This window comes from Penicillium manginii (assembly GCF_028828005.1).
Source record: "Penicillium manginii strain IBT 31320 chromosome Unknown utg000009l:1.0-3297300.0:1.0-3298630.0, whole genome shotgun sequence".
NCBI classification, from domain to species: Eukaryota; Fungi; Ascomycota; class Eurotiomycetes; order Eurotiales; family Aspergillaceae; genus Penicillium; species Penicillium manginii.
The window spans coordinates 2,646,904-2,672,995 of record NW_026643110.1 but is presented as its reverse complement, the minus strand read 5'-3'; the positions used below and the strand labels follow the sequence as shown (position 1 = coordinate 2,672,995).

General features: G+C 48.1%; 9 protein-coding genes across 9 annotated transcripts; 4 read left to right on the top strand and 5 right to left on the bottom strand.

Annotated features, from left to right (window-relative positions):
* Positions 1-852: 852 nt before the first annotated feature.
* N7533_012715 (uncharacterized protein) lies at positions 853-4,735 on the bottom strand (the record flags this gene model as incomplete). Its single annotated transcript, XM_057109365.1, has 3 exons — positions 853-3,150; positions 3,203-3,818; positions 4,221-4,735. The coding sequence occupies 3 exons, from the start codon at positions 4,733-4,735 to the stop codon at positions 853-855; spliced, it is 3,429 nt and encodes a 1,142-aa protein (XP_056954466.1).
* A 1,170-nt stretch (positions 4,736-5,905) lies between these two features.
* On the top strand, positions 5,906-7,784 carry N7533_012714 (sugar porter family MFS transporter; the record flags this gene model as incomplete). The annotated part of the gene is made up of 5 exons (XM_057109364.1): positions 5,906-6,072; positions 6,144-6,484; positions 6,542-7,014; positions 7,074-7,496; positions 7,554-7,784. 5 exons carry the CDS (start codon positions 5,906-5,908, stop codon positions 7,782-7,784), a joined length of 1,635 nt encoding a protein of 544 aa, XP_056954465.1.
* Positions 7,785-7,948: 164 nt separating this feature from the next.
* On the bottom strand, positions 7,949-10,446 carry N7533_012713 (uncharacterized protein; the record flags this gene model as incomplete). The annotated part of the gene is made up of 3 exons (XM_057109363.1): positions 7,949-9,326; positions 9,395-10,101; positions 10,147-10,446. 3 exons carry the CDS (start codon positions 10,444-10,446, stop codon positions 7,949-7,951), a joined length of 2,385 nt encoding a protein of 794 aa, XP_056954464.1.
* Positions 10,447-11,513: 1,067 nt separating this feature from the next.
* N7533_012712 (uncharacterized protein) lies at positions 11,514-13,856 on the bottom strand (the record flags this gene model as incomplete). The annotated part of the gene is made up of 1 exon (XM_057109362.1): positions 11,514-13,856. One exon carries the CDS (start codon positions 13,854-13,856, stop codon positions 11,514-11,516), a length of 2,343 nt encoding a protein of 780 aa, XP_056954463.1.
* A 1,572-nt stretch (positions 13,857-15,428) lies between these two features.
* On the top strand, positions 15,429-16,507 carry N7533_012711 (serine hydrolase domain-containing protein; the record flags this gene model as incomplete). The annotated part of the gene is made up of 2 exons (XM_057109361.1): positions 15,429-15,563; positions 15,605-16,507. 2 exons carry the CDS (start codon positions 15,429-15,431, stop codon positions 16,505-16,507), a joined length of 1,038 nt encoding a protein of 345 aa, XP_056954462.1.
* A 258-nt stretch (positions 16,508-16,765) lies between these two features.
* Positions 16,766-17,101, bottom strand: N7533_012710 (uncharacterized protein; the record flags this gene model as incomplete). The annotated part of the gene is made up of 1 exon (XM_057109360.1): positions 16,766-17,101. The coding sequence occupies one exon, from the start codon at positions 17,099-17,101 to the stop codon at positions 16,766-16,768; it is 336 nt and encodes a 111-aa protein (XP_056954461.1).
* A 987-nt stretch (positions 17,102-18,088) lies between these two features.
* On the top strand, positions 18,089-19,225 carry N7533_012709 (acyltransferase family protein; the record flags this gene model as incomplete). Its single annotated transcript, XM_057109359.1, has 1 exon — positions 18,089-19,225. One exon carries the CDS (start codon positions 18,089-18,091, stop codon positions 19,223-19,225), a length of 1,137 nt encoding a protein of 378 aa, XP_056954460.1.
* Positions 19,226-19,999: 774 nt separating this feature from the next.
* Positions 20,000-21,904, top strand: N7533_012708 (glycosyl hydrolase family 79 C-terminal domain-containing protein; the record flags this gene model as incomplete). The annotated part of the gene is made up of 7 exons (XM_057109358.1): positions 20,000-20,168; positions 20,226-20,325; positions 20,397-20,834; positions 20,892-20,954; positions 21,006-21,043; positions 21,099-21,304; positions 21,377-21,904. 7 exons carry the CDS (start codon positions 20,000-20,002, stop codon positions 21,902-21,904), a joined length of 1,542 nt encoding a protein of 513 aa, XP_056954459.1.
* Positions 21,905-23,243: 1,339 nt separating this feature from the next.
* On the bottom strand, positions 23,244-24,299 carry N7533_012707 (Pyrimidine 5-nucleotidase; the record flags this gene model as incomplete). Its single annotated transcript, XM_057109357.1, has 4 exons — positions 23,244-23,425; positions 23,561-24,004; positions 24,121-24,149; positions 24,223-24,299. The coding sequence occupies 4 exons, from the start codon at positions 24,297-24,299 to the stop codon at positions 23,244-23,246; spliced, it is 732 nt and encodes a 243-aa protein (XP_056954458.1).
* Positions 24,300-26,092: the final 1,793 nt, after the last annotated feature.

Genomic DNA, 26,092 nt, shown 5'->3' with positions numbered 1-26,092 from the left:
TGAAAATTTGTCTCTATTTATGTGCTCGGAAAAGATTACTTCGCCCCTCTGTCATAACTAATTTTTAAAACAAATGCGAGAGGAAATATCTCGCAAGCGGGGAATAACTCGTGAATCACTAATATCTAAATGATACAAGCGATACATGAAAGCCACTACACAATAAAGGCACTTTGAGAGACATAACGCGAGGACGAGAACTATGAGTCTATGTAGAGTGCCCGGGCATAACTACTACTCCATACGTTGGACGAGAACGTGTAGACGGGACTCCAGTATTCAGTCGAGGTGCCAGAGCCTGCGTCAATTCCATGCCTCGGAGCGGAATAGGGGTGGAGATGGCGTGAGGGGATTTAGATAGAGGGAATTTTGAACCGGGTCCCAGCTATCAGTTTCCGGGAAATAAGAACGAGAGCCATGCGGATTTGGATGGGAACTCTCCTGCCGAGGAGTGGGAGCTTGGTGCTGAGGATCAGGTTTCATGCCGGTAATAGTTCGTAGCCGATACTCAGTTCCAGCGATAGGGACTACTTGGCTGCCCATGGTCACCCGATCGTTAAGCCCGTCAGAATAGTTATCTTCTGCCGGTAGTCTATCTCCTGCATTGCCGGAATATCCTTGAGCGGTGGTAGTCGCAATTTCCGCAAGGGGTGGGGTCGATGACTAGATTAATACTTGAGTTTTCAAGTTGAATGAAAGCCCAGAGAACCCAAGGTGTTTGGAGAAGCGGGCTTTGAGATCAAAGTTTGCAAAAAGTAATAAATCATCATTCAAAGGGTATAAAGATACACCAGCCAACGCCATGGCTAAAAGCAATAATCCAAGCCAGTTCAACGCAATCCACAGAGCTCACTAATGAACAAGCTTATAGCTGCCTCCACTAACAATCTCCAACTTGCCCTTGGAAACCATCCCAGCCAAGAACTCGCGTAGTTCCTCATTGCTAAACGGGAAACCACCAGGCACAACAATCTTCAGCATCATAACAATCTTTTGCAGATTCATCGCGCCCTGATTCGTCAGCATGCCAAGAATAAACTGCCAATAAAGGTTCATCTTTTCCATAGCTGCCGCTTCAGCGGCTTCCTTCGCTGCGGCCGCGGCCGCTGCTTCAGCTGCAGCTGCAGCGTCGCCTGTGTCGGCGGCGATACCACCGACACCACCGTCATTGTTGGCAGAGTCTTCTGCGACTTCTGCTTCCGTGGGGAGGAATTCTAGAACACGGAATGTATCGCGGGATGTTTCGGCGAGAATACGCTTGCTGACCCAGAACAAGCAGGCGCTGCGAACAAGAGCGCTGGCCATCTTTAGGTCGGCGGAGAGGTCAAGGACTGATTTGGAGGTCGTTTCTTGTTCATTTTCGGTCGTTGAGTTGAAGGCGTGGATGACGGTTGCTTGCCAGGTTGTTACTTCGTCCGAGAAGGAGCGGTCGCCGAGCTCTAGTTCCACAGTCACTTGGCCCAAGCCGTTGCGCCAGGTCAGTTTGCGCGATTGCTTGAGTGCCTCGAAGCCTTCTGCGTAACGGTCTTGGAGCGAGGATATCTCTTCCGGAACGATGAACTCCTGGTCTTGGATCTCGGGCCAGAAGAAACGAGATAAGATTTTTGCGTGAAGATCTGGATGACTGGGGCGTGATGTTGGGCGTTTTGAATGCCCACGTGAGGGGGACTTGGAAAGACCTTGGTCGTGGCGGATGGAGTGGTCGACCCGTCGTGAGTCGGAGATATCCCGAAGCATAACTTGGCAGGCCTGCAAGGCTGAATCACCGAAGCGGACTTTAAGTAATTCGAGAACAGAAATCTCTTGGTCGTAGTCTTCGCGCTTCTGGAGAAGCCGGTCGCCGAGTAGTGTTTGTAGTTCCTTGACAAAGGTTTCTTTAGAGTCAAAGAGACTGATTAAACTGTCAATAACATCTGAGCTCTTCGATTTCCGGTAGTCGGGTGCTGCATCGACGGGATCCGGCATCCAGTTCATGTCATCCCAGTCCAGTTCGCTAGTACTACCTTGTAGAGAAAGTTGGTGTGCCTTTGATAGCTCCGTTGACAGCTCAACCAAGGTGTCATGGCTGGAGGGAAGACCCGAAGTGTCGCCAGTCGGGGGCTCAGCCAAGAGACCACTGACGATCACCTTCACAGTGTCTTCACGGTCACGAAGGTATCGTCGAATAGGCCGAGCAATGCGGTCGAGAAGGACACCCTTCGGGTCTAGGAGGTGAAAGGCGCGGATGATGGAGATGTAGAGTTGCAATATCTCCACCGTCGAGGCACCAGGGTGCAGTAGCCGCTGGTTTAGAATCGCAATAAACGATTGCGTGACGTATGCGCGGGCGGCAGGATGAGTAGTGAAATGTTTCAAATCCTCCACGGCTCCAGTGCTGGCAGGCCATTCAACAATAACGTCAAATAGTTCACTGGCCCGTAGTGCGCCTAGGCGAGAGACGGCAATCTCTTGCCATTTTTCCACATCTGCAAAACTGACATCGAGTGTACCAGTTGGTTGACTGCTCGGCTGGGTGTGGATAATATTGAGGACTTGAACGGCAAGACGGGCAAAAACATTCTCAACCCAATGCCTGAGATGCTGCGGTACTGATGTCGGGGATTCCCATTGCGAAGTATAGGCCGCACGTATGAACTCAGTCATCATGATGTTCATCACATTCGCAAATACCTTTTGGGCTTTGTCACCGCCAAGTCCCACGAGCTGCAAGCCGTTGAGGAAAGCTAGCAGACGATCTCGGGCTATCGTGACCTCGTTGTCTTCATGTTCTGTCATAATACCCGCACGAGTCTCCTCATTGGCCTGGTTCCAGTCGCAGTACGAGACCGAGTACTCCCCATCAACTTCCATGTCATCCTGTCCTTCATCGTCCGAGTCCGGGTCTTCAAGCAAAGTGTCGATACCGAGGATGATGAGCGCGTCTTGCGCAAATTCTTGGGTTAATAGAGGTGAGATCTGTAGCCATGGCAATGAATACGAGACAACTGTATGGAAGCCCCGCTGAAGTTGAAGGAATATGCGACTCTGTTCGGGGGCAGGAATCAATGGCAAGAGGTAATGTCGAATAGGGGCCAGGTATATCCGAAAGGCCAATTGGAGGCAGTCGACGATAGTGCGTAACAAGCCTGCCTCATGAGGACTGTGGAGGACCTGCAAATCCATTAACACCTTAACTGCGCAAGCTTTTTCCAAGGCTTCGTACCTGGTATAATCCACCTCGCATGTTCGTCAAGAAGTGTCGCCGTATCTCATCACTATACCAGCTAAACAAATCTCTCGAACCGACTCCGCCTTGTAGAGTGTTGGTTTGTTGTGCCGCGGCCGCTAGATAGGACAGAGAGTCGGCTGTTTCTTTCGATGGTGGGGTGAGTCTGTTCAATTGCCTGAGTATTTCACTCCCATCGGTATCCCTAGCTTCGTAAATTGGAGCGAATCCATGATCTGGAATAGAAAGAAAGGCGGTTGCGGCAGACCATGCTTGATCCCATGTTTCGTGGTCGGAAAGTGGATCGACTGTTTCATGCGCGGACACGAAAGATCCCGTCTGCGAGTCTACTTTCAAAGTTGCGAGCGAGGCGGTCGATTGGAAGGAAACGAGTGCAGCTTGATCGTGATCGAAGCTCGAGGCGAGCGGTGGGCGAGCTTCGAGAGACGCGGGGAGAAAACAGAGCCGAATACGCGTCGGCGGCCCGTATTGAGAGGCATGGTGGATAACATTGTGATCACGGATACGGCATTTTAGCGGAACATCAAGACATTTGGTTGGAAAGGAGAGGAGAAGAGGAGGGGGAGAGGAGGTTGAAGGTTGGAAGTGGTTGCTGTTGCTGTTTGTTGCTTGTTGGATCACGTGGGAGCAGCTCCCCGCAAAAAGTTTTGGGTATGACAAACACATCAGAGGAGGGTATCGAGTAGAATAGATAATAATAATGGTAATGGTAATAGTTATAAGATAGTCATAGATTGCTCCAAGGGTATACAAATAGTCAAAAGTGTGCTCTATGAAATCGCATGATCACATCCCACCCAGAGCGTGGCGCGTTCATGAGATATGAACAACAAACATAGTCGGGGAATAGCAAAATACAAAGTTGCGCTGGCAGCCAAAGTGAGGAAGAGAGAACCCAGTAAGAAGACCTGTCCAGGACTAGTAGCTGCGAACGGTACGAGCTCAAGCGTGGCCCGGCGGAGATCAACTCCCGGACGGCCTCACTTCCACTCACGCCTTATCATCCACCTTCTCCCACTCGCTGTCGGTACTCCCATATCCAGAACTATCTCCACCAGAGCTAACACGCTTTCGAGGGTCCAGTTCAGCAGGCTGGAGTCTGCCCGAGGTGACACTGCCCGTCGCCGTGGAAGATCGACCCGTCTTGCCCCGAGTAATGGACTCGGTTTCTGTTTCACTGTCGGCGTCCGCGCCTGCACCCGGACCGGGGCTACTGGCCTTGTCCCCGGATTCCTTCTTCCCGTCGGCGGTGTCTGACTCGGCCTTCTCCTTCTCGGCGTTCTGGGCGTCCTGGGCTATGCGCACCTCATGGGCGAACCAGTTGATGGAGTACCACAGACCGGCACTAATCAGGGAGAGTGCGACAAAGTGGAGGCTGGAGGTAGCGAGGAGGAGGCCGAAAAAGACGAGTTGGAGGGCAGCAAAGGTCACATTTGTCGCGATCAGGAGGGTTGGGGTGGGGCCTGGAGTGAAGATGCTGGACCACAGCTCTTCCATGAAGGAAGCCATGGTTGTTGTGGTGGTGATTACTACCGTAGAGGACCGGGGAAGGGAAGGTGTAAGAAGTGACGTCGTTCGGAAACTGAAATCCGCAGGTGGGTTCGGAGAATGGACTCCGAGAAGGGGATGCAAGAGTAAGAGCAGATTCAAGGCAAAGCAGAGTGAGAGAAGAGAAATCGGCGGCTCCACTCGGCGGGGTCGGGCAGGAAGAAGCCCCGAGGTGTGGCCCGTTTACCCCGTGGGGGATGTCATCAGATCGGACTGAGAGCACATTGGAGGTGGGTTATAGTGTGATAGTGATACTCAGGTGGTAGGATAGTATATGAATTTATTCTCTAGAGTATACTGTATACCTAGGTAGATTTCATTAGCCATATCTTCTGAGCTTGGCCTGGGCTGCCGGATATTCAAATACCCTTATTATCGTCGGAGTCAGCCCGAGTGGAGAAAGTTTGTTTAGTGAGTGGTTAGTGGTTGGAGATTAGTCTGGGGAGATCAGATGCAGGCAGACGTAAGAAAGTATCAGTGAAAGTGGAGGAGAATGAGAGGTAAAGGGTTGAAGTTGAAGTTGAAGTAGGGAGGGACTTTTATATAAACACAGTCGCAACTAGCTATTACCATTCCTCTGCTTAGCATAGATAATATCTCTACCTGTGTAACCTGTTTAGAAGCATTTCTCGCCGAGTATTACCTTGTCATCTCCAAGTTCCTTGAAATGGCGAAAATCCCCTCCTTTCTTCTCCTTTTCCGGGGATCCCCACATCCACAATATCACCAATGAAACCTGCAGGATTACTCCAACCTCCCCCCACGTCCAACCTTAGCTGCTGATCTCCCTACCAATTCCCTCCTTTGTGTTTCGTGCCCAGGTTGCCGTCACCGAGCTATCGATGCAACGAAACTGGGTCCCCCCCGCAGCCGCGACTCGGAGTCAATCCGGAGTCGGTCTTTGGCTCCAATGCCCTACCTTTGGAAGGAACTTTACTAGTAGTCTTACCAACGGCCTCTGAATGTATAAATATCTTCCGCAATCTCCAGGGCTCTTCATGACCCTCAGATAGGAAAATCCTCTTCCTAATCTGGCATCTTCGGCGGCGACTCTTGCCTTCTTTATTTCTCTGCTCCCAACTTGAAGTCTGATCTCAATATCTCCTCCTCCTTCCAAGGTTGTCACTGCAAATGGCCGACCAAACAGATCTCACAAAGGAACTCACACCTGATGGCTTCACCCATCATGCTGAGGACATAACGGCGGACCGGGAGCCCTATGGGCCTCCTGGTCTGCGTGGTTTGGTGCAGAATCCCTTCGTGTTGCTGTGTGCGGCTTGCTCCACGCTCGGTGGACTGTAAGTATTGGCCTAAGGTCCAATGACAATTAAATTTAAATTTCATGAAGTTCAATTGCTGACAATACCAGTCTATTCGGATATGACCAGGGTGTCGTGTCTATTATCCTGGTGATGGACCAGTTTCTGGAGACTTTCCCTCGCATCGACAGCTCAAGCGGTGCATTCTGGAAGGGTCTCCTGACGGCTATGATTGAACTGGGTGCATTGCTGGGCGCCTTGAATCAGGGCTGGATTGCTGACAAAATCTCTCGCCGTTACTCAATCATCGTCGCTGTTATCATCTTCACAATTGGGTCGGTCCTACAAACTGCTGCTGTCGACTATCCTATGTTGACCGTAGCGCGGCTGATTGGTGGCGTGGGTATCGGTATGCTGTCGATGGTTGCGCCTCTCTACATATCCGAAATTAGTAGGTTATACCAGAGCCCTGCGTGAAGCCGATGTGTTCAGACTAACCCACTTTCAGGTCCGCCTGAATGCCGTGGTACCCTCTTGGTCATGGAAGAGTGGTGCATCGTGCTCGGCATCGTCCTCGCCTATTGGATTACCTATGGAACTCGTTACATGACCGGAGAATGGTCATGGCGCCTACCATTCCTCTTGCAGATGATTCCCGGATTTGTCCTGGTTGCTGGCGTTATCTTCCTGCCATTCTCGCCTCGTTGGCTCGCGTCCAAGGGCCGTGACGAAGAGGCCTTGAATAGTCTTTCCAAGCTTCGCAACCTACCAGCCACAGACCGTCGTATCCGCCAGGAATATCTGGATATTCTGACTGAAGTCAAGTTCCATCAGCGCATGAATGCTGAGAAGCACCCGAATCTGCAGAGCGGTTCTAGCAAGGACTCATTCCTGCTCGAGTTGGCTTCCTGGGCCGACTGCTTCAAGAAAGGATGCTGGCGCCGGACTCACATCGGTGTCGTACTGCCGTTTTTCCAACAGGTATGTACTACAATGACCTTAATTGCAAACAATTAGTACTAATAATCCTGCGCCCTCAGTTTGTGGGTATTAATGCTCTAATTTACTACGCACCCACTCTCTTCGGCACCTTCGGCTTTGACACCAACATGCAGCTCATCATGTCCGGAGTCCTCAACGTATTGCAGTTGGTCGGTGTCACAACTAGCATCTGGACCATGGATACACTAGGCCGACGCAAATTGCTAATGTACGGTGCCGTTATGATGGCAATTTCGCATATTATAATCGCTGCAATGGTCGGTATCTACAGCGACGACTGGGCAAACCACAAAACCCAGGGTTGGGTCAGCGCCGCCTTCCTATTAATCTATATGATTTCCTTCGGTGCATCATGGGGCCCCGTTCCATGGGCTTTGCCTTCTGAGATTTTCCCTTCTTCCCTGCGCGCCAAGGGAGTCGCCCTCTCTACCTGCTCGAACTGGTTCAACAACTTTATTATCGTAAGCATGCCCCCTTTTCACTTGTTATCTTTGAGTATATTCTAACACCTAATGCAGGGCCTCATCACTCCACCTCTCGTTCAAGATACCGGCTACGGGGCGTACGTGTTCTTTGCGGTTTTCTGTATTCTCGCGGGTATCTGGACGTACTTCTTTGTGCCGGAGACAATGGGCCGGACACTCGAGCAGATGGACCATGTTTTCAAGGATAACTCGAATGAAGCCGAACGTGCGATTCGCCGGGCCATAGAGTCGGAGATTATCGGTGCTGAGCGCGATGTTGTATGATTTACTTTTTTTAGCATAGCGATGGAGTCTGTTTCAAGTTCGTGACTAGTTGGCATCATGAATCATGAATATGCTAGTATTACTATTTTCAAGTCCCTAAAACCCACTAAAACCCCTTTTCGCATGAAAGGCATCTGCAATCTGCATAATCTAAAACTCGGTATTCATGCTGCAAGACATTCTAAAATATCGTCCAAGGCTGCAGTTTCTAGATCCGGAATGTAGTCAGACATGTCAACATCCACTGCAAGTGTTCCAATTGACGGCTGCAAAAGTCCGGATTCTTCTTTATCATCCATTTTTACAGGCAAAGAGGACATATCGATCTTTCCATCGAAGCCGAAACTTCTAGAACCAACAAACTGCGAATTCGGCACGTTGTGCTTGCTGCGGTATTGCTGGTGTGACTGGTCGGTTGGTACATTGAGACGAGGCGACTCAGAGGGATAGTTCACTCTAGTAGATATTGCAAGGTCGGCGTAGCCCAGATCCATGCGACGGATGCAGTTATTGCAAAGGTTGAACGCTCTGCGGGCCGATGCGTCTGTTTTGCCTAGGTGAGATAGCCATAGTAACGCTTTCGTGGTGGCCGCCAGAATAGTCTCGGGCTTGATGATTGGTGTGGGGGAGGTTGGAAACTGATCGATTCTTTTATCTTTGGTAGGGCTTGAACCTTGCGAATTTGTGGAATCCAGATAAGAGATATTGATGAGACACACGGTGGTGCTTTGGACGAGGAAATGAAGAATGTTCCACCAAGTGACGCATCGGAACCAGCTCGTGCTCGGCTCTTCTGGAAACATGGAAAGTATTGCCAGAGCGGATTCTAAACATGTCATTTCGATATCTTTTCTCGTGCGGGCGAGGTGTCCTTTGAAGCTCTTTCCACCCTTCTGTCGAGTGACGCATGGCCTGTTGAGAATAATCCGTGCGCTGTGATAATGCAATGCCAAAGAAACCCCATAAGCGTCAGAAACAGGGAGAAATGGAACGGCATCAATCCCATCAAATTTGAGACTGTTTGGCAACCCAGAGAGCCAGTCAAGCATGATTCCGTTGTAAAAATCGATCCGGCTCTGAATTTCGCTCCAGCCTATCTTCAGTGCTTCTCTATTGTACACACTGGCCGATGCAGTGTGTGAGATGAAAGTTATATCTACAAGACAGAAGAAATATAGCTCGGGGCTGGCCTCCATCTGTCTTGTCAGTTCCCGCTGGACTTTCAGATGCTTATGTTCTTGATCCATTGTCCAATTCATCGGTGGACTTTCGGAAGCTGGAATTGTCCTGCCCTTTGGCGTGCTGTTGGTGAAGGGGCACATGTCTTTTGAGGCGAGTGGTGGAGGTGCTGAGCAATAGACACTACTCAGTCCGGAAGCGCGACCTGTCATATCAGAAAGAAGATTCTCCAAGCTGAAAATTGACCAGAAAAGTCTATGTCGGGCTTCGAGCGCTTGTGCGTTCAAATTGTTGTGAGTTGCGCGAAGGTGCAGACCCAAGGAGATACTGGAGCGAGTGGCTATGCCGATCATTTTCCATGCCCTGAATAAAATTAGATAAGAACTACGAATGTTCTGCAATATGACGAGGAAGTTCTAGAGGGAGCTTACCTATTGATATGTGAGGAAATCATGAGATAAAATGCGGCGAGAGTTTCAAGCTGGACCTGCTGTAGATCTTCATGATCTTCTACAATACTTTCAGAAATGTTCAACATTTGCGCCCGTGAAAAGAATTGATGACCCATGTTCTGAGTGTCTTGTCCAGAATGCTGACATAGCTTCGTACTGATGGCAAAAATCAGATTGAGCACGGCGAGCCATTTTCGTCCAGGTTGACTCGAGTTTCCTGAAATGAAGGAATCAAACTGCTCTTTGAAAAGATCTGACCGGATGACTGGTAAGGATGGCTGAACACTGTCCATGTATATTATTAAGAGTCTCTCCGCTGAATATCTCTCTGGGAGAGCATAGACGTTATCGACCTCTTCTGCTGGATAAGCAGCGGGCTCGATATGATAGCTCATCGATGCCGTGGGGGTATTCCGCGAAGGTGACGAGCTGTAACTGCGAGTGGGTTCTAAATTCTGTCCATCGGTAGACAAGCCAGAAGATTTCATCTCTATGCTGCGCAGCCAGGTAACTTCTGAACTTTCCCCAATATACCCTGTTGCTCTGCTGTCTTGACTCCGATTGAGATCTTCGTCAAGGACATCGGCGGCGTCTACAGAGCCAACAGAGGATGGCGAGGACGGAACAGAAGAAAAGCTCGAACTTTTGCGAGATTCTTGACTCAATGATGAAGGTTTCTTAAGGATCTAGAGTCAGCAGGAATGACAATTATGCGGTCAATGGGAACATACCAGTACTCTCTTTATTTTCTTCGAGACAGGAAGATCAACTTCCTCCAAGATTTCGCGAAGTACCTTTTCGAAACTGTCGGCTCTGTCCTTCGCCAATCCTAACTCAGTTTGTTCGCGTTTTCTCTTCGGCTCCGAATAATGACATGTTGTTTTCTGTCGAACACAAAAAGAGCAGGCTGGCTTGACGCCGTCGCATTTTGCTTTTCGTGACCGACACTCGTCGCAGGCTCTCCCGGTACGACCTGGCTTGTGTTGTGTGCGCGTGTTTAGCAAGCGAGGGATGGGGACACGATTGGACATTTTGATCCTGCGTGGCAAAAAAGCCAGGCTTTTTTTTCCGTTTGCGCAGACAAATGTACACAAGCTATCGGTGTTTTGACCCGACGGCTGTCGTGATCGCGATTTAGTTGACAAGCGACTAATCCCTGCTAACTTGGGTTTCACTGATCGGTATTTTCGTTCATGAGTTTATCGCTTTGGTCAATTTACCATAAACCTGGTCTCATATTCATGTTGAAGCTATGTCATGATTCGCCACGCAGCGAACATGATGAACATGTTATCAGGTACGGCTGACTCAACATGACCTTAACCGGATTCCCCGCAAAATTCAATTTTCGGCTACGTCATATCCTTTTTTTTTTCACGTAGCGAAGCGTGACTGAAGAATAAAATGCGGAAATTGATTGCATTCTAATTAACATCAGAGAATCTATTGCCATTGGCCGAGAATATTCAAAGTTATCATAGGGGCTGGCGTAAGGGACCACTGGTAGACCTGAGCATATGGGACCCATGGGACTAAATTATTGCCCAAGTCCGATCTGCCAAGAACCCATGGGACTAATCATTGATTCCATCACATCCTATGGGAGGCTTGGGAGGACCCATGGGTCCCATTAATCTCCCATTTCTATAAAATATTTGACCTAGCCTTATACAGCTAGTGGAATCCCATGGAATCACATTTTGATCACGTCCCATGGGAGTCCCAGTCCCAGTCCTCATGTACAGGTTTAGTTACTGGACACATATCAAAGGAGGGAAAACCCAAAATTCTTTCCAAATCCACGAATTCAAAGAAATTAAACTCCATCAATTCAACAGGATATCATCTACTTGAAATGAGCAATCCGTCTGTCATATGAGTCTGTTGAACTCTGGTCATGTGAATAGCGAGGAAATTTAATAGAATTTTATGAACGTCCTTAAATTATAGCTGCATTGCTGTTAACCATGCGACAGTTCTCAATGCGTCATTTCTCTCTGGCTAGAATTCTGACTCCTGCCAGTGGGCGTCTGTAAAAGAAGAATAACACATTGATGATGAACGATCCATACCAACTGAAACTATTTAAAGTACCCAATTAATAGTGACCGTTGATCTCCCGTTTCTCTGCTATTGTCAAAGGCTCATCGTCACCTTGATAGCATTCATATCTTCGGCCAGCCTGTAAAGGTTTACCTTCCCCTAAACCCACTCGACCAATCGGCACAACTGCATCATCTGCAATATTACTCACATCGCGAACCACACCCGGAATTTCGTCAAGGAACTTGACATGTCGATTTGCGCGTGTAACAAGGACCGTGGAATTTTTCTGGCCAAAAGCGGCACCAAGACGGAACATGGCGAAAGAGTCCAGCCGTAAAGTCCAGCGTGGATAGATACTTCCATACAATGAAAGAGCAAACAAAACGAGGATATAGAGGCCCAGGAACGAGGAGGCGATAGCCACGCCGGCCAAGCTAGAATCCGGAACCATAATTTCAGAGCCAAGGTCCTGGTAAACATTGTAATAGGGCTGCAAGAGTTCGAAATGACGCTTGTTTGCAAGGAACGCTGCACCATCCATAGTGTTGGTCAAGATTTCATGGTCGGAAAACATATCCCTCAGCCACGACGCCATGGTGTTAAAGGCCTCAGAAGCAAAATGATTGCGAGTAGAGGCAGCAAGTTGTAACTCAATGCATGAATCTGATGCGACATAAGATGGATATCCGGTGGACATCATATTTGTAAGGGGAGCAATCCCAACACATATTGTGCCGAGGCTATTAGTCCGGAGGGCATTCGCTGAAAGATCAGCACCAGACAAAGCTGACGTTAGCGAAACATATTCAGCGCTGAATGTGTTGAAAAAAGACCCCGGCCCGAAGATAGCAAGTGCCGTACTCAGCAAGGGTCCCTTGTTTGACGTAAACATGGGGGCCCACGGAACAGCCCCGCTGTATCTGGCGGTCATATTACCGGGTGCAGAGGCTTGACGTTTAACTCGTTTAGAGTGGAAGTAATGATCGGTCTGGCCGATACAGCCATAGCCACCCTTTGCACAATCTACCGTTGGATCACTGTCAAGCAATGGCCCTGCAGTCTGATTGTTCATGTAATTTGGAAGCTCAAAGTAACCGGCAGTTGTAGTAAGTTTGATTTCGAGAAGACCATCAACGGACAATCGGTTTGTATCCGGGACCTCCTTTAAGCCATCTTGAACTGAAATATTAAGATAGAGCAACTCAAAAAACTCTTGGCGATCTCTGGTTTCTTTCCAGGGCGATGTGACGTTTGAGGCGAGCATACAAGCGGAGACCGTCCAGTTCAGGATATTACTGTATTCAAATCCAGGGTTACTCTCGTAGACAGGTGAGTAGTAGGCGAAGAAGTTGTCCGAGTCAAGTTCACAGTCTTTCGGGTATTCATTTTCCTGGATACTACGAACAGCAGTACTTGAATTGAACCGTGGTGCATACTGACGGAGTAGCCCACTATTGAAGCCGTTCGGCAATGGAGAAAAAAAAGGATCGTTCATGGCAGAGAGGTTGACGAGTGTGGAAAATTTCTGACTGCCTCCCTCATCCCAAAGTTGTGGCTGCCATGTGCGCTTATCTGCCTCATTAAGAGCATTGCGGATTTGAACAACGTCGAGCCCAGGGTATGAGTTGTATTGGGTTTTCATATTTGCCAAATCACTTATTTGACCCATCACATTTGGATGAATAGGAGCACGAAGCGCCTTCGTGTTGACCACAATCGATTGGATCGGATAGATGACAAGAGCGAGGAAGTGGGCAAAGATAGCCAATGCCAAAAAAGCACTTCCGTGTTGCTTCCAGCTTCCAGAAATTATATCCCTAACCAAGGATCCATCCATCCAACGTCGGTCGGCCAAGTTCATAACTTGTCGCATAGTCATGCTCGAATTTTCTTTTTGTTTCTGGACAAAAATGACTGCTGCATAAGCACAGACAGCTGAGGTCAATGGTAAAATTAAGACGCTGGCGATGGATTGTATGATTCTCGCCGAGCGATATAAGTTCCCATCCATCGTGTAGTTTGGCATTTTTTCCGGGTAGCGATTGAATTCGTCGGTATGTGCTTCCCAGCTATGAGTGCTCACTGGGTGAAATGACAGAACAGCCAGAATGACCCATGAGTATATGACCATTGCGGCAAAGTAAGTTGTCATCAATAGTACGCATGTAGAGCGATGGAGGGTTGTGCTATGAGCACGTCCAAGTGCCTGACTCTCTGGCAAGGCTCGCGTATACACGGGCAATTCATCCTGTGGCGGTTGAGCTGAATCGAAATCTAGGGGTATTTGATGAGCAGCATGCTCTTGCGTTTCGCCCTGGTTGTGAGGCCTATGCTGGGATTCCGATGTGCGGCTCGAAAGCGGCCGTAAGGCAATTTGGCTGCCGTGCTCTTCCATCGGTGAAAAATGGGTTCCGGTATCTATTGCACTCGCCCGTGGCAGTGAAGAAAAAACAGCATCCGTGAATGCGAGAGCGGCCTCTTAAGGGGGCCTATTTTGCGACCGCTAGGGTTGGCGGTTGAGTTGCTTGGCAATTGGGGCAACTGGGCTGAAAGGAGCCTCATTTTCAGACTAGCCGACAGGAACATGGCTAATCAAGGCAGCCTCCAAGAACCACTAGTGACGCGCCCAGTCAGGCGTTTTAAGCGAAGGGTCTGTTCCGATGAAGGTCATTCATACTCTATCAAGGCATTTGATCAATTCAACCTCAATTGCCGACATAAATCACACTTTCATGAGACGACACGATAGGGCTTTGGGAAACTCAAATTAAGAATCTTAGCAATGGGGAAGTTCTGTGAGCCCGAGGTGGGGCAGGGTCCATTGGGAGCGAAGTAATTTAGTACGACTGAGAATTGAAGGATCAGGGCACCGTCGGGGCTGCCAAGGGCTGCCAAGGACTAGGAACAGCTCGGGAGCCATGGGGGCCAATTGGTAATTATGTAGGGTCACATTGCCAAGCTCGCACTCAATGACTGCATTAATCAAAATCTCTCAATGGATTGATTAGCAGCCCAGAATGGAGTTGGGAGGGACTATGTGGTTAAGTCTTATGACGCATTGAGCAATCTTCCAGTGAATGGGTATTAAGAATCGTGGAGTATCTCCGTGCGAGCCAGCAAAAAGATTCTCTCGGGATCATCAGCCCTGGAGATTATGCGAGCAGGGCAAGAAACTTTGCTCAGGATAGGTGGACAAAACAACTTGGAGGGGCAAGGGAATAGAACTAGCCCGAGTACTAAGACGGACCTTGGGAATGATCGCGGTTGCTTCTCGTAGCTTGGCAAAAATCTTATTCGCATTATGTATTCCAAGGTTTCTATTAGGCAGAATGAAATATCGTGGCTACTACCTAGGCTTAGTGCATGAGGAGACCGACAGATTTCTGTTCTGCTTGAATCTTTGACCTCAGTACCTACTAGGTAGCTACAGCGAGTCGACCTCGAGAAGAAAGGAGAACTTCGCCACTTCCCAGCAAATTTGTGGCTTTAATTACGGTGTTCGTTGTTTGCAAACTCTTTATGACTCCAGGGCTGAATTGATGAGGTCAAGTTTTAATATTCTTCCCTATAATTTCTTCAAGTTCTCACAATATATTTGTACCTTCCTAGGTAGACTCGGGTACCGAGGAACAAAGATATAGTACTTCAAACCCTAGCTACCTGTTACATCAAGCCAAATGAGATTAGTCCTGTAATTTGGGGCTGTCACAGGTTTACACATTGGTTAGATGAAAGTATAGAGCTATACATTCATCACGTTATATACACCGGCTAAAAATAGAAACTTAGTGGGGTATACCTAGGTAAAGAAAGGGGATCCTCCGTAATGCAGAATTTTTATCCACTCATTACCAAGCTTAACATAATATTTGCTTCTAAAGATCACCAGTTCCAACGGAACTTATACATAGGGATCACCTCTTTCTTTGAATTCGAGCTCCATTCCTTATACTAGTCAATCGCCACCATGGGCAGAATGGCTCAGATCCAAGGCCACTGCGAAACCCGGTTTTCTAAGCTACGCGACTTAATGCAAGAGTTCATCGCGTCCGGGCAAGATATCGGTGCCAGTCTATGCATCAATATCAACGGAGATAATGTGGTAGATATATGGGGGGGGGTTACACCGACGCATCGACCAAGAAACCGTGGGAAAAGGATACGGTAGTAAATGTCTTCTCGACCACGAAACTAGTCACCAACCTGGCGGCTCTAATGCTCATCTCGCGTGGTTTGCTTGCCCCCGAGGATAAGGTGGCCAAGCACTGGCCTGAGTTTGCAGCAAATGGGAAGTCGGAGGTTACTGTCGGCCAAATCCTAGCCCACACGGCGGGTCTCAGCGCCTGGAAGGACAATATGAAGCTGGTGGACCTATATGACCTCGAGACGGCAACCAACAAGCTAGCACGTCAGGCACCACTGTGGCCTCCCGGAACCGCCATGGGATACCACGGCCTAACGCAGGGATTCATCGTCGGAGAGCTGGTGCGAAGGAAAACGGGGATGTCGATCGATAAGTTCGTAAAAGAGGAGATTTGCCAGCCCCTGGGCGATGGGACTGACTTCCAGCTTGGGTGTCGCAAGGAGGACTGGAGCCGGGTGGCCCCCGTCATACCTCCACCGGGGCCTTCTATCCAGGAGGTGCTTAGCCAACAGGCGGGATATGAGCAGGACTCGATCGTCATGCGCACGCTTTGCAATCCCGAGCCCAGGGCCGAGGATGCTAACACTGAGCTCTGGCGGTCCAGCACGCTGGGCTCAGTTAACGGCCATACAAACGCTCGGGCATTAGTCAAGATCCTCTCTTGCTTCTCGCTCGGTGGCATATGTGCGGAGGAAGGCCATCGCCTGCTGTCGTCCGAGACAGTGAAATTGGCGCTTACAGAGCATGCGACAGGAATAGACTTGGTGACGGGACGGAGCGGGAGGCGTGGACTTGGAATTTACCTCACCGGGCCTGGGTCGGGAAGCGTCGAAGACAAGCTACCGGAGGGCAATGTTGGATGGGGTAGCGGATGGGGGGGGTTCGATCGTGGTTATGGATAGCGACAGGAGGCTCACAATCGCGTACGCTATGAACAGGATGCTAAGCGCGGAACATCCTTCTCCAGCAGCGTATATCAAGGCGGTTTATGAGATACTTGGAGCTACCCAGGCTACCTAGGATCTGGACGAGCTTGGTTCAGAAACTGCATAATTCTGGATTTGACAGAGGTAGATCATACTAGGCGTGCAGTGTCAAGGTGTAATAGATACTCATTCAGGAAGCTTCAGATCCTGCTTTCTTCAAAAGTTTCCAATAGATCAGACTACGCGTGCTATAATTTCGGTGATAACGATATATTTAAATTCATCATATAAGCCGATAGTCGCAACATAATATATTAAGGCACTATCTTTCTGTCTCGCTCTCCCTCGAGCCTCTCGTCGTTGCTGAACCGGGTTCGTGGTCTGATGTGCCCGCGGGATAACCACCCTGACGATTGGCTCTGGTTCAGACTCGGGCTCGTCACCCGGCGGCTCGAATTCTTCCTCTTCTGAAATATCTGTGGACATCTCGGAATGTTCGGGCGAAGGAGTACCAGCTCCCCCACGAAGCATTGACTGGGGCGATTCAGTATCTTGAAGTGCGACAGACATTTTGCTTTACTAAAACTATGGGGTTTCTGGAATTATTTCCCTCTCGAAGGGCTTTTGGTCCATTTTCATCCCTAGTCTCTTGAAAGACGACTCTTCGTCACGAAGTCTGCTTTGTTTCGACTTTCACTTGAACCCTTTTCGACACATTTACGTCGAATTCCTTTGATGGTTTCCAAATCCTTTCTCGAATCCTGAGTTATTCCGGTTTTTCCCATCACCCATCACTATTCCTTTCAGTCCGATCTATTTTCGGACTCATTTCAGTCATACTTTGCTGGAAGCCCTTTGACGGTTTTCGGGTCTTTTCTCTACCAGAGCTTTCCGGTTTTCCCCCGTCTTGTTATTTTCTGTTGGGGTCTTTTTAGGCTATGGGAATATAACGTGATCACAGGCATGTCCTATTACAATAAGACCGGTTGTGCTTAAAGGTTATTTCCTTCTTTGCCGAATGGGAATCTTCAAGTATTCGCATCGCCTCTTTTGAACTACTCGAGATTATAATCATCCCAACTTCCTTCCGCCCCTATATGTTCTCGATCCGCTACTCAAGGCCCAGTATATGCGTAGGTGCATTTCGAGCAAGAGTGACCGATATCTATTTTGTAAAATTTCAACACTTTATCATTCAATATTGTGTAGCTTGACAAAGAGAGACGACAGATGGCAGGAAATAAGGCTATTGAGAGTAGTGGATCTCTTTCATCTGTTGAACCCCCTTCGTGTCCACGCTAACCCATGATGGAACAACTAATCTAAAAATGGGTTTGTCTCGGATAGAACGGACGGTCATTGGTCATCTTGAGCTTGGGGCTAAAAAGTGGATCCATTAGACCCGAGATATCAAAGCTGATCAAAGCTGCGCAGGGTGGCCTAAAATCACGCTGACACCTCTCTCTTCCGCGACAATGCAATAGACAAAATCTCCACGGAATCACATATGACTGAAGGTTGGAATTATAGGTTGTGACCTATTTTCTAAAGCAGACCATGGAGCGCACAACCTGGCTGGACGGCCTGCGCGGCATCGCAGCCGCGATCGTCGCCTTCGATCACTATTTTATGAGCGACGTCTGGCACCCGTTCGTCTCGTTCTGGACCGAGCCTCCCGAATATAATCGGCACATCGTACAGTTGCCGCCAATTCGCATCCTCTTCTCTGCTCATGGCATGGTGACCCTATTCATGGTGATCTCTGGCTACGCTATCTCCATCAGTCTCCTGAACGCGCGCGACGGGCCCCAATTTCTGCAACGCATGTCATCCGCGATCGTGCGCAGAGTGTTTCGAATATATCTGCCCGTTATCATCACCGCTAGTATCGCACAGATCTTCTATTTCTTTGACCTCTACCATTGGGAATTTGACCAGGGTCTCATCGACGATCTGCCTAAGCCTTGGTCAAACCCCTGGGCCCACTTTACTTGGCTGATGCATTACATGGCGGAGAGTATCAATGTCATCGCCTCTGAGTACCGTGGCGGTCTTAATGGGCAGTTGTGGACTATGCCCCTGGAATTCAGGGGATCAAATGTTGTCTACCTACTGATTATTGGTCTTTCGGGTTGGCGAAGGAGAGTGAGGCTCATTGTTCTTCCCACTTTGGGGGCGTTTTTCTTCTGGTGGGGCAACTGGGATATTTTCGGTTTTATCTGGGGTCTTTGGCTTGCAGAAAAGGCTCATGGTACTGCATCGAGAGAGAACTTCGATCAGGATACGGAGCTTGAAATGGCAGAGTTTGATGACACGCCGAACCCACTCTTTTCTTTGCCTGAGCGCTTCAACATTTGCAGTGGAAAGCGTCGGTATAAAGCGCTGGGTTGGCGACACCCAAGAAGTTGGCTCGTCTTGTCGCGTGTTGGAATCGCCCTCGTCTTTCTCGCTGGGTACTATCTCCTCTGTCTCGGCAATGATGGTCATCTCCCAACAGGATATGGGTTCTTATCCTACATCCAGTCATCGCAATGGAAGGATCGGTGGCATATCTATCACTTTTGCTGGAAAGAGCTCGGATCTGCCATGCTTGTTTTTGGGATCGCAGAATTTAAAATCCTGCAGCGACCGCTAGATACCCGCGTTGTGCAGTATCTGGGGAAAAATCTCATTTGCGCTTTATCTGCTTCATGAGACGATCTATCAGCTGCTCCGAAACCCATTGCGAGATTTCATCTACTCTTCACTCAGCGGTGGGATGGCCTATGAGACTAGCGCTCAGGCGTGGAGTGCAAATCCCTTCTCTTTTCATATCGCGTGGTGGGTTTCGGGCATTTTGTTGGGGTCTTTGGCCGTGTTGTGTGCGCATTGTTATACAAAATATGTAGATGATCGGTGTGTTGCGTTTGCCAAGCGCATCGACCGGTGGCTGAGTGTTTGAACTTATACCTATATAATCTTCCTGTGCATAATATTACCTGTTTCAATTGTTGTTTATGAATGGAAATGACTGCCAGTAGCATCATTGCTCTGTGCGGCACCGGAATCTATCTAGCCTGCCTCGGGAGTCTTTTGCTTTTTCATCCCACCTGGGCAGTTCCCGAGGTCCCTTGAAACCAAACCTTTATCGTTCGAAATTCTGTATACTGAAATACTAGTATACATCTCATCCGCGAGACCTCAGAACTACAATCAATCTCCATGCGCTCCCTAGGTAATCTCCCCCGCCCTGCATCCATACCTGCCGGAGCCGACATCCGCGCCGACATCCAAGCGAAAGCCTATTGAGTTGCGAGAACCTTGAATGGTTGCAACATCAAACCCCATATTTCGTGATTAGATGCGTGATCCGGGGTATAATGGTGCAAATGGGGGTAAATAATATAAATAATGTCGAGTCTGCCGTTGGGGGACTTTATGAGTACGCCTACTACTTGACTTGAGAATCTTGTATTTCTAGCCCACACCATGCGCTCTTGGGCCCCACTCTTACTATGCAGCTCGGTTTCGACTGCTGCGCTTTTGAGAAATGTCGAAATTCGTACGCCTGAAAGAGTGCCCATTGGTGCCTCCAATCCGGTTGAACATGACTTTGCCTCTTTTTCTTTACCTTTCCATTTCTTCCCTGACTATGCTGGTGAGTTACCAGATGGCTATATAAGGGCTGGGAAGGAAGCAAAGCTAATTGAAATAGGCAATAAGAGTCATCCGAACCTGTTCTCTCGTGATATAGTCAATCTTTTCTTCGAGAAGACAGGGGCTCATCCGCATATCCGCGTTGGCGGTACCTCGGGGTGAGTTGACATAAAATCAATTAAATACTGTGGATGGCTTCAGATCAGATCTAACAAAGCAATATTACCAGAGATCGCACCATATACAATGCATCCCAAACGCAATCAATTGTCCTATCGAAAGAATATGATAATGGTATTCCTATTGAAGTTACCGTCGGCGAAGTCTTCTTTGAAGGATTCGATAATTTCCCCGGAACCCCTTGGACTTTCCAAGTCAATCTTGCCAACAATAAGAGCAATGCACTCGATAATGCTCTGACCGAAGCTAAGATTGCGCTCAGTCATATCAAGGAAAATCTTGTTGCTTTTGAAATTGGAAACGAGCCTGATCTCTACCCTGGTGATGTTCGACCGTCAAATTATAACACGGCAGATTACGTCAAAGAGTGGACTCACTATGCGAATGCCATCTCGAGGCATGTTCTACAAGATAACCCTTACGGACTTGATTCGTGGAAGTTATTCCAAGCTTTGACTTTCGTGTTCAAGCCTGACGGCTTTACTACGTATGCTGCTTTACGCCCCAAGGCTGCACCCACATGCTAACTTGGTGTAATCTATAGGGCTGACGCATTCAAGGATGGCATTGACAAGACAGGGCACGTGAAAACAGTATCGCAGCACCAGTATGTAGAATTTCCCCAAGCATTTTGAGACAAAACTAATTCCGTCTCAAGATACGCCGCTGGAAATCAAGGCTGGGTCAGACTTCAAAGTAAGAGCCTTCTCGCAGGAAAATGCACACTTCTAATTTGCTCAATTTTCTCAAGACTCTTTCATGAACCACACCGCCATCGCTGGGAACTTAACGCAGTACATCCCCGATATGGAAGCAACAAAAGCAGCCAATCCCGGCATCGAATTTTTGCTTGGAGAGACAAACAGCGACTATGTCAACCTGGGCATGAACCAGGTGGAAGGTGTTTTTGGAAGCTCCCTTTGGTTGGTTGATTATCTTCTTTACGGAATGAGCCTAGTAATAAAACCCCCCTTCCCTTCGGAGTATTCTGAACATTCAAAGTTTACCTAGGTACTAATTTTCAAAAAGAACATATCTCGCTTCAATCTTATCCAAGGAACAAATTTCGGCTACGCAGGCTGGGTCCCCGTACCCTACAATGGCCAAGACCCGCAAGTCCGCCCGCCACTTTACGGGCAGATCCTTGTCGCGGATGTAATCGGGCATCATCGTGATGTGCAAATCGCACCGGTCGACCTGGGTCGCTGGGATCTTTCAGCATATGGAGTCTACCAGTCCGGAATCCTCAGCAAATATGTAGTCGTCAATTTTGATGAGTGGAATTCGACCACGCACTATCCTCGCCCTTCCCAGAGGTTTGAGTTCCATGTGCCACCCGGTGTTCATGCTGCTGAAGCAAAGAGATTGACTGGACCGGGTGCCAGCTCCACATCTGACATCTCCTGGGGTGGGATCAGCTGGAACTGGACGGCTGATGGTAGGCTTGGACAGCATGGGGCAGAGAATGCTGAACGACTACATATCCAGGGTAAGAAGTTGCTCCTAGAGGTTCCTTCAACTCAGGCCGTTGTCATCGACTTGCTTCGGAAGAAATAGCCTAGAACCTTGGAACATTCAAGTTTTTGGGTTCCGCCATGCCAATGCTATCATGGATAAATTTACATTTAATATGTTGTTTCAGACTGTGAGCGCTCTGATCTAGTGCTAAATGGATTACATTAGTGGAAATCATTCCGTATAAATCCTCAAGATCTGACCAAGAATCCTAGCACATAACAGAAAATAGGGTTTTCTGTAAGATCAATAATCCACCCGGAGCATTGATACATTCAAAAATTGATATACAAGTCCGAATACAGACTTCGATAGCACATCCATAATTTTATACCGAACCAAATACCACCAATTACTTACAGTCCATGGTATACATAACACAAGACCTCACCTTGCGGATTAAGCAATTTCTTGAGAGTAGCATTGGGAGCAAGCTTTCCAATATTAATCTCAAAGTCCAAGGTAACATTCGCACCACTGTAATCAAGTGGAACAACCAGTCCGCCGACTTGATGAAAGCGTCGAGGGATATCCTTCCTCTGCCATTGCCAGAAAACACGATCTAAGTTGCAAATGCGTAGGTAAAAAAGAGGATCTGAATCCCATCAAATTAGCACCCTAGAATAATCTCACATGTATGCGGACTTTTTCAACTTACCACCAGGGCTGAGAGCCGAGTTAGCCAGTGTACTCTTTAAAAAAAGGGAAATATCTATTGGGAGATGGGATTTGTGAATGTGACTATCTTGTACGAATTCATTGTCACTAATAGTATGCCCAGGTGGATAGACACAGCACTGCGACTTGTTCGGTAGATTGGACCTCAACCCTAAGCCCGACTTTGTCAAATGCCTAAAGCTAGGAGGCCCAGGAGCGGGATGATTGCGGTTACGGGGATTCACTGGCATTCAATTCCTCCGGTCTTGAGCGGAGAAGAGCAATGTTAATATAAGCTTCGGCCAATGATATTGGCTACATGCAGTACAACATTAAGACGTTTCGGGATGACCCTAGACAAGTCTTGGCGGTGGCCAAGGTGTACTCTCCTTAAAGTGTATATAAGAGCTGCTTCAAAGTTCAAGTTGCCTGAAAACCGAAAATGTGAAACTAACGAGTCAAAGAAGCAGACATCTTCGAAATTCCAATTGATACGCGAGCGTAGAAAGACAGCAGCCCCTACTGCATAGATCGAAGCGAGACACAAGATGTATAAACTTCAGTAGAATCATACTAATACTAGTACCATACCTACTAGGTAGCCCTGAAAAAGTGAGAGATACTAGTATTACCCAGTTAGTACAGAGATCTAATACAATAAAATCCTCGTCAAGTATTTAGCATGCTAGCAGCAACACCATCCTCCTCCCCACACCAACTTAAATTAAGCCAAAATCTCAACCTCTTTAGCCCGAAAGAAATCCGGCCAAATACAACTCAACTCCTCCAAATGCCGAATCCGATGCTGCGAAGCTTGAGACTCAGGAACCGGCAGCCCACTCTCAACCAAGTGACAAGCCGTCCACCCAAAGCTCTTCGCCCCAACGCAATTCCCAAACGAGTCATCTAAAAACAGAATCATCAGCATCATATAACCCTCAACGGCAAAACACAAAGAATCCCTCCCCTCCATAATCTCGAGACTCGTCCAACCGAACCAAGGAGCGTAAATCACCAACTCACCAACAAAAAAACACCCACCCACATCATCAACCCCAGCCTCCCTCATCGCCTTCTCAAACATACCAACCTGAGGCTTACAAATAAATGGCACGCCCGCATAATCACAAAACGTAACGCCATCAAAAAGATCCTCAACGCCAAGAACCTTCACCACGCGCCTTGCATGCGTGACATACGCATTCGTCAGCAGCCAAAGCCGAACCTTCGATCTATCAATCGACAGCAGAAAGGCCCGCAGCGCGGGGTTGGGCTTGAGAAGGGTTTCTAGTGGTAGTGCGTCGTCGACTTGGCTATTGTAGTGCAGGGCGTTTATGGCGTGGTGTCGGACTAGTCCTTCGACTGTCTGCCCGTATGTTTTGAAATAGTGCGTGTGTAGGGCGATTGCGTCTGAGCGGGGGAGGTCGAGTTCTCGACTTAGGTAGTCGTCTATCAGCTCTGAGAGTGTGTCTTGGACATTACTGCCTGTGGGAGGGGAGGGGGATGTTAGATCATTTTTTGGTTGGGGTTTGGCGTCGCTTTGCTTTGGAACTTTGTGTTTTTTGTGAAGGGTAGAAATTGGTCGAGGTCGTGGGACTTACTCCGTGGATAGAGACAGTTGTCTATGTCACTGAGAGGTTCAAGGTTAGTTCTAGTTCGGATCGAGATTTCGAGATTTCGTGCTATGACTCAACTCAACTCACAAGAAGAGGACTGGTAGACTTGAAGCAGCTGGCACGGCGATGTCGTTCACGGGGCTTGGGACTTCTTGGGCCTCCATTGCTCTAATATGCTGTATATCGCTTTAGGTACTAGAAAGCGAAGTAAAAAGAATGTCAAGATTCTATGCGAGTAAGATGAAAGAAAGTTCGATATCGCGGAGCGGGAGGGTCCCCACTTGGCCGTTGCATCGGGGTACGAAATGGGCATGGATTGAGAGGGAAAATACGAGGCGCTAAGACTAGTTCAAGCGCCACTTTTTTTTTTATCGCTCAAGTGTCGGTCGTTGATAGATGGTCAAGTGAGAGAAATAGAGATGACTCAACTATAGCCAAATACTACTAAGATATCATCAGCTGCTACAATTATGGAGGATGCCATGTAGGTAAAGTGAGAGAAAAGTAATCAATTCGGCAAATCAACTGTTGAGAAATGCCCCTCGCCGGACTGACTGAAGCAAGTCTAGGCGGATAAGGATGAAAAAAATGATTTGCAACCAAGCAAGAGCGCCCATCGCCCATCATCATACGTTGATCATAGATCATAGCTAAAAACAGGCCGAGCGAAAGCTCGGAGCAATGAACAAACAAGCGAAATAACAATATCGGATCGGGGCGAAACGGAAACAAAGTGGGGTTATCCTCAGAATATAAAAGTATATCTGGAGCTCCATTATCTTCGTATGGACAAATGTTGGGAGGGGAAGCTTCATGTTTGGTTGGCATTTCCAATCAAGCAGATGCATTGGCGCTGGGGTTGATATAATCGTACCAGGCCAGCTTGATTGATGGAAGCAGGAAATGCAATTATGAAGCAGAAGATGGTGGAAATAGTAAAAGATGGAATAATAATGGTCGATAAGGGAGGAAAAATCGATAAATTGATAGCGCTGGCGGAAAAGACAACCTAACACCGTGTTTGCATTGCATCTCGGAATGTCGTAGTTAACTGCAGGTTCATGTGCGTCATTCATTTTGGTTCGTCTATGTGGTTCGCATATGTATCGTCATCTGGCACATTCTTTTTGGGGGGACATGAGATCGGTTCGGAAGCGGAAGCGGAAAACGGAAAGGAAGATGGTCCATCCTTCTTCTTTCCTTTCCCTGCAAAGGGAGCCTTGAAAGGGGAGAGGAAAGAGAGAGATGGGTGAGGCCGAAGAGAAAATAGAGGTGTTGAATAGTCGTCGATGTCGTTTCCAAGCTGCCTGAAAATATCGGGAGAGCCAGGAAGGCAAGAAGCGACGGCTATATTGATGGACGCAAAATAACAGAAAAGGAAATTGTAGAGAGTGGATCGCGACTGAGGCGGAGAAGGGTAGTTGTATTTTGTATCGGGTTTATGGCGGTTTGGAGTTTTTTTGTCTTTTTGAAATTTGTTGCTCCTCAGGGTCTGAGTATCTTTGAGGAGATGGTGTGAAGAAAAGGAAAAGTCTGTCGAAGTATTGGTGTAGAGAATGAATTTGCATCATAAATGATCGAATCTGGTTCAGGACCAGCCAGACATTCTGTTGATGCCTACTGATATTCACAGCGATCACAGATTCGATCCGATGCTGAAAGGGGTGGCAAAATAATGAATGTAGTTCCCAAGAAGGGAGTCGACTGATCTTCATAGTTGGTCATGCGAAAACTCAAGATTGACACAGGTAATTCAAGTTTGCAGGATCAATGACATCGAAGATTCACAGGGAATCAACGCAGGTCATGAGAAAATCGTCGACAGCCAAGTCAGGAGGAAAGAGCCCATCACGTTTTCTCTTCGGGTAGAGAGGTTAGGTAGTGTATTGCAATTTTCAGTAATACTCGAAAGTTCGGGATCAGAACTCGAGCTATCTCAAAAGACATATCGTTACAG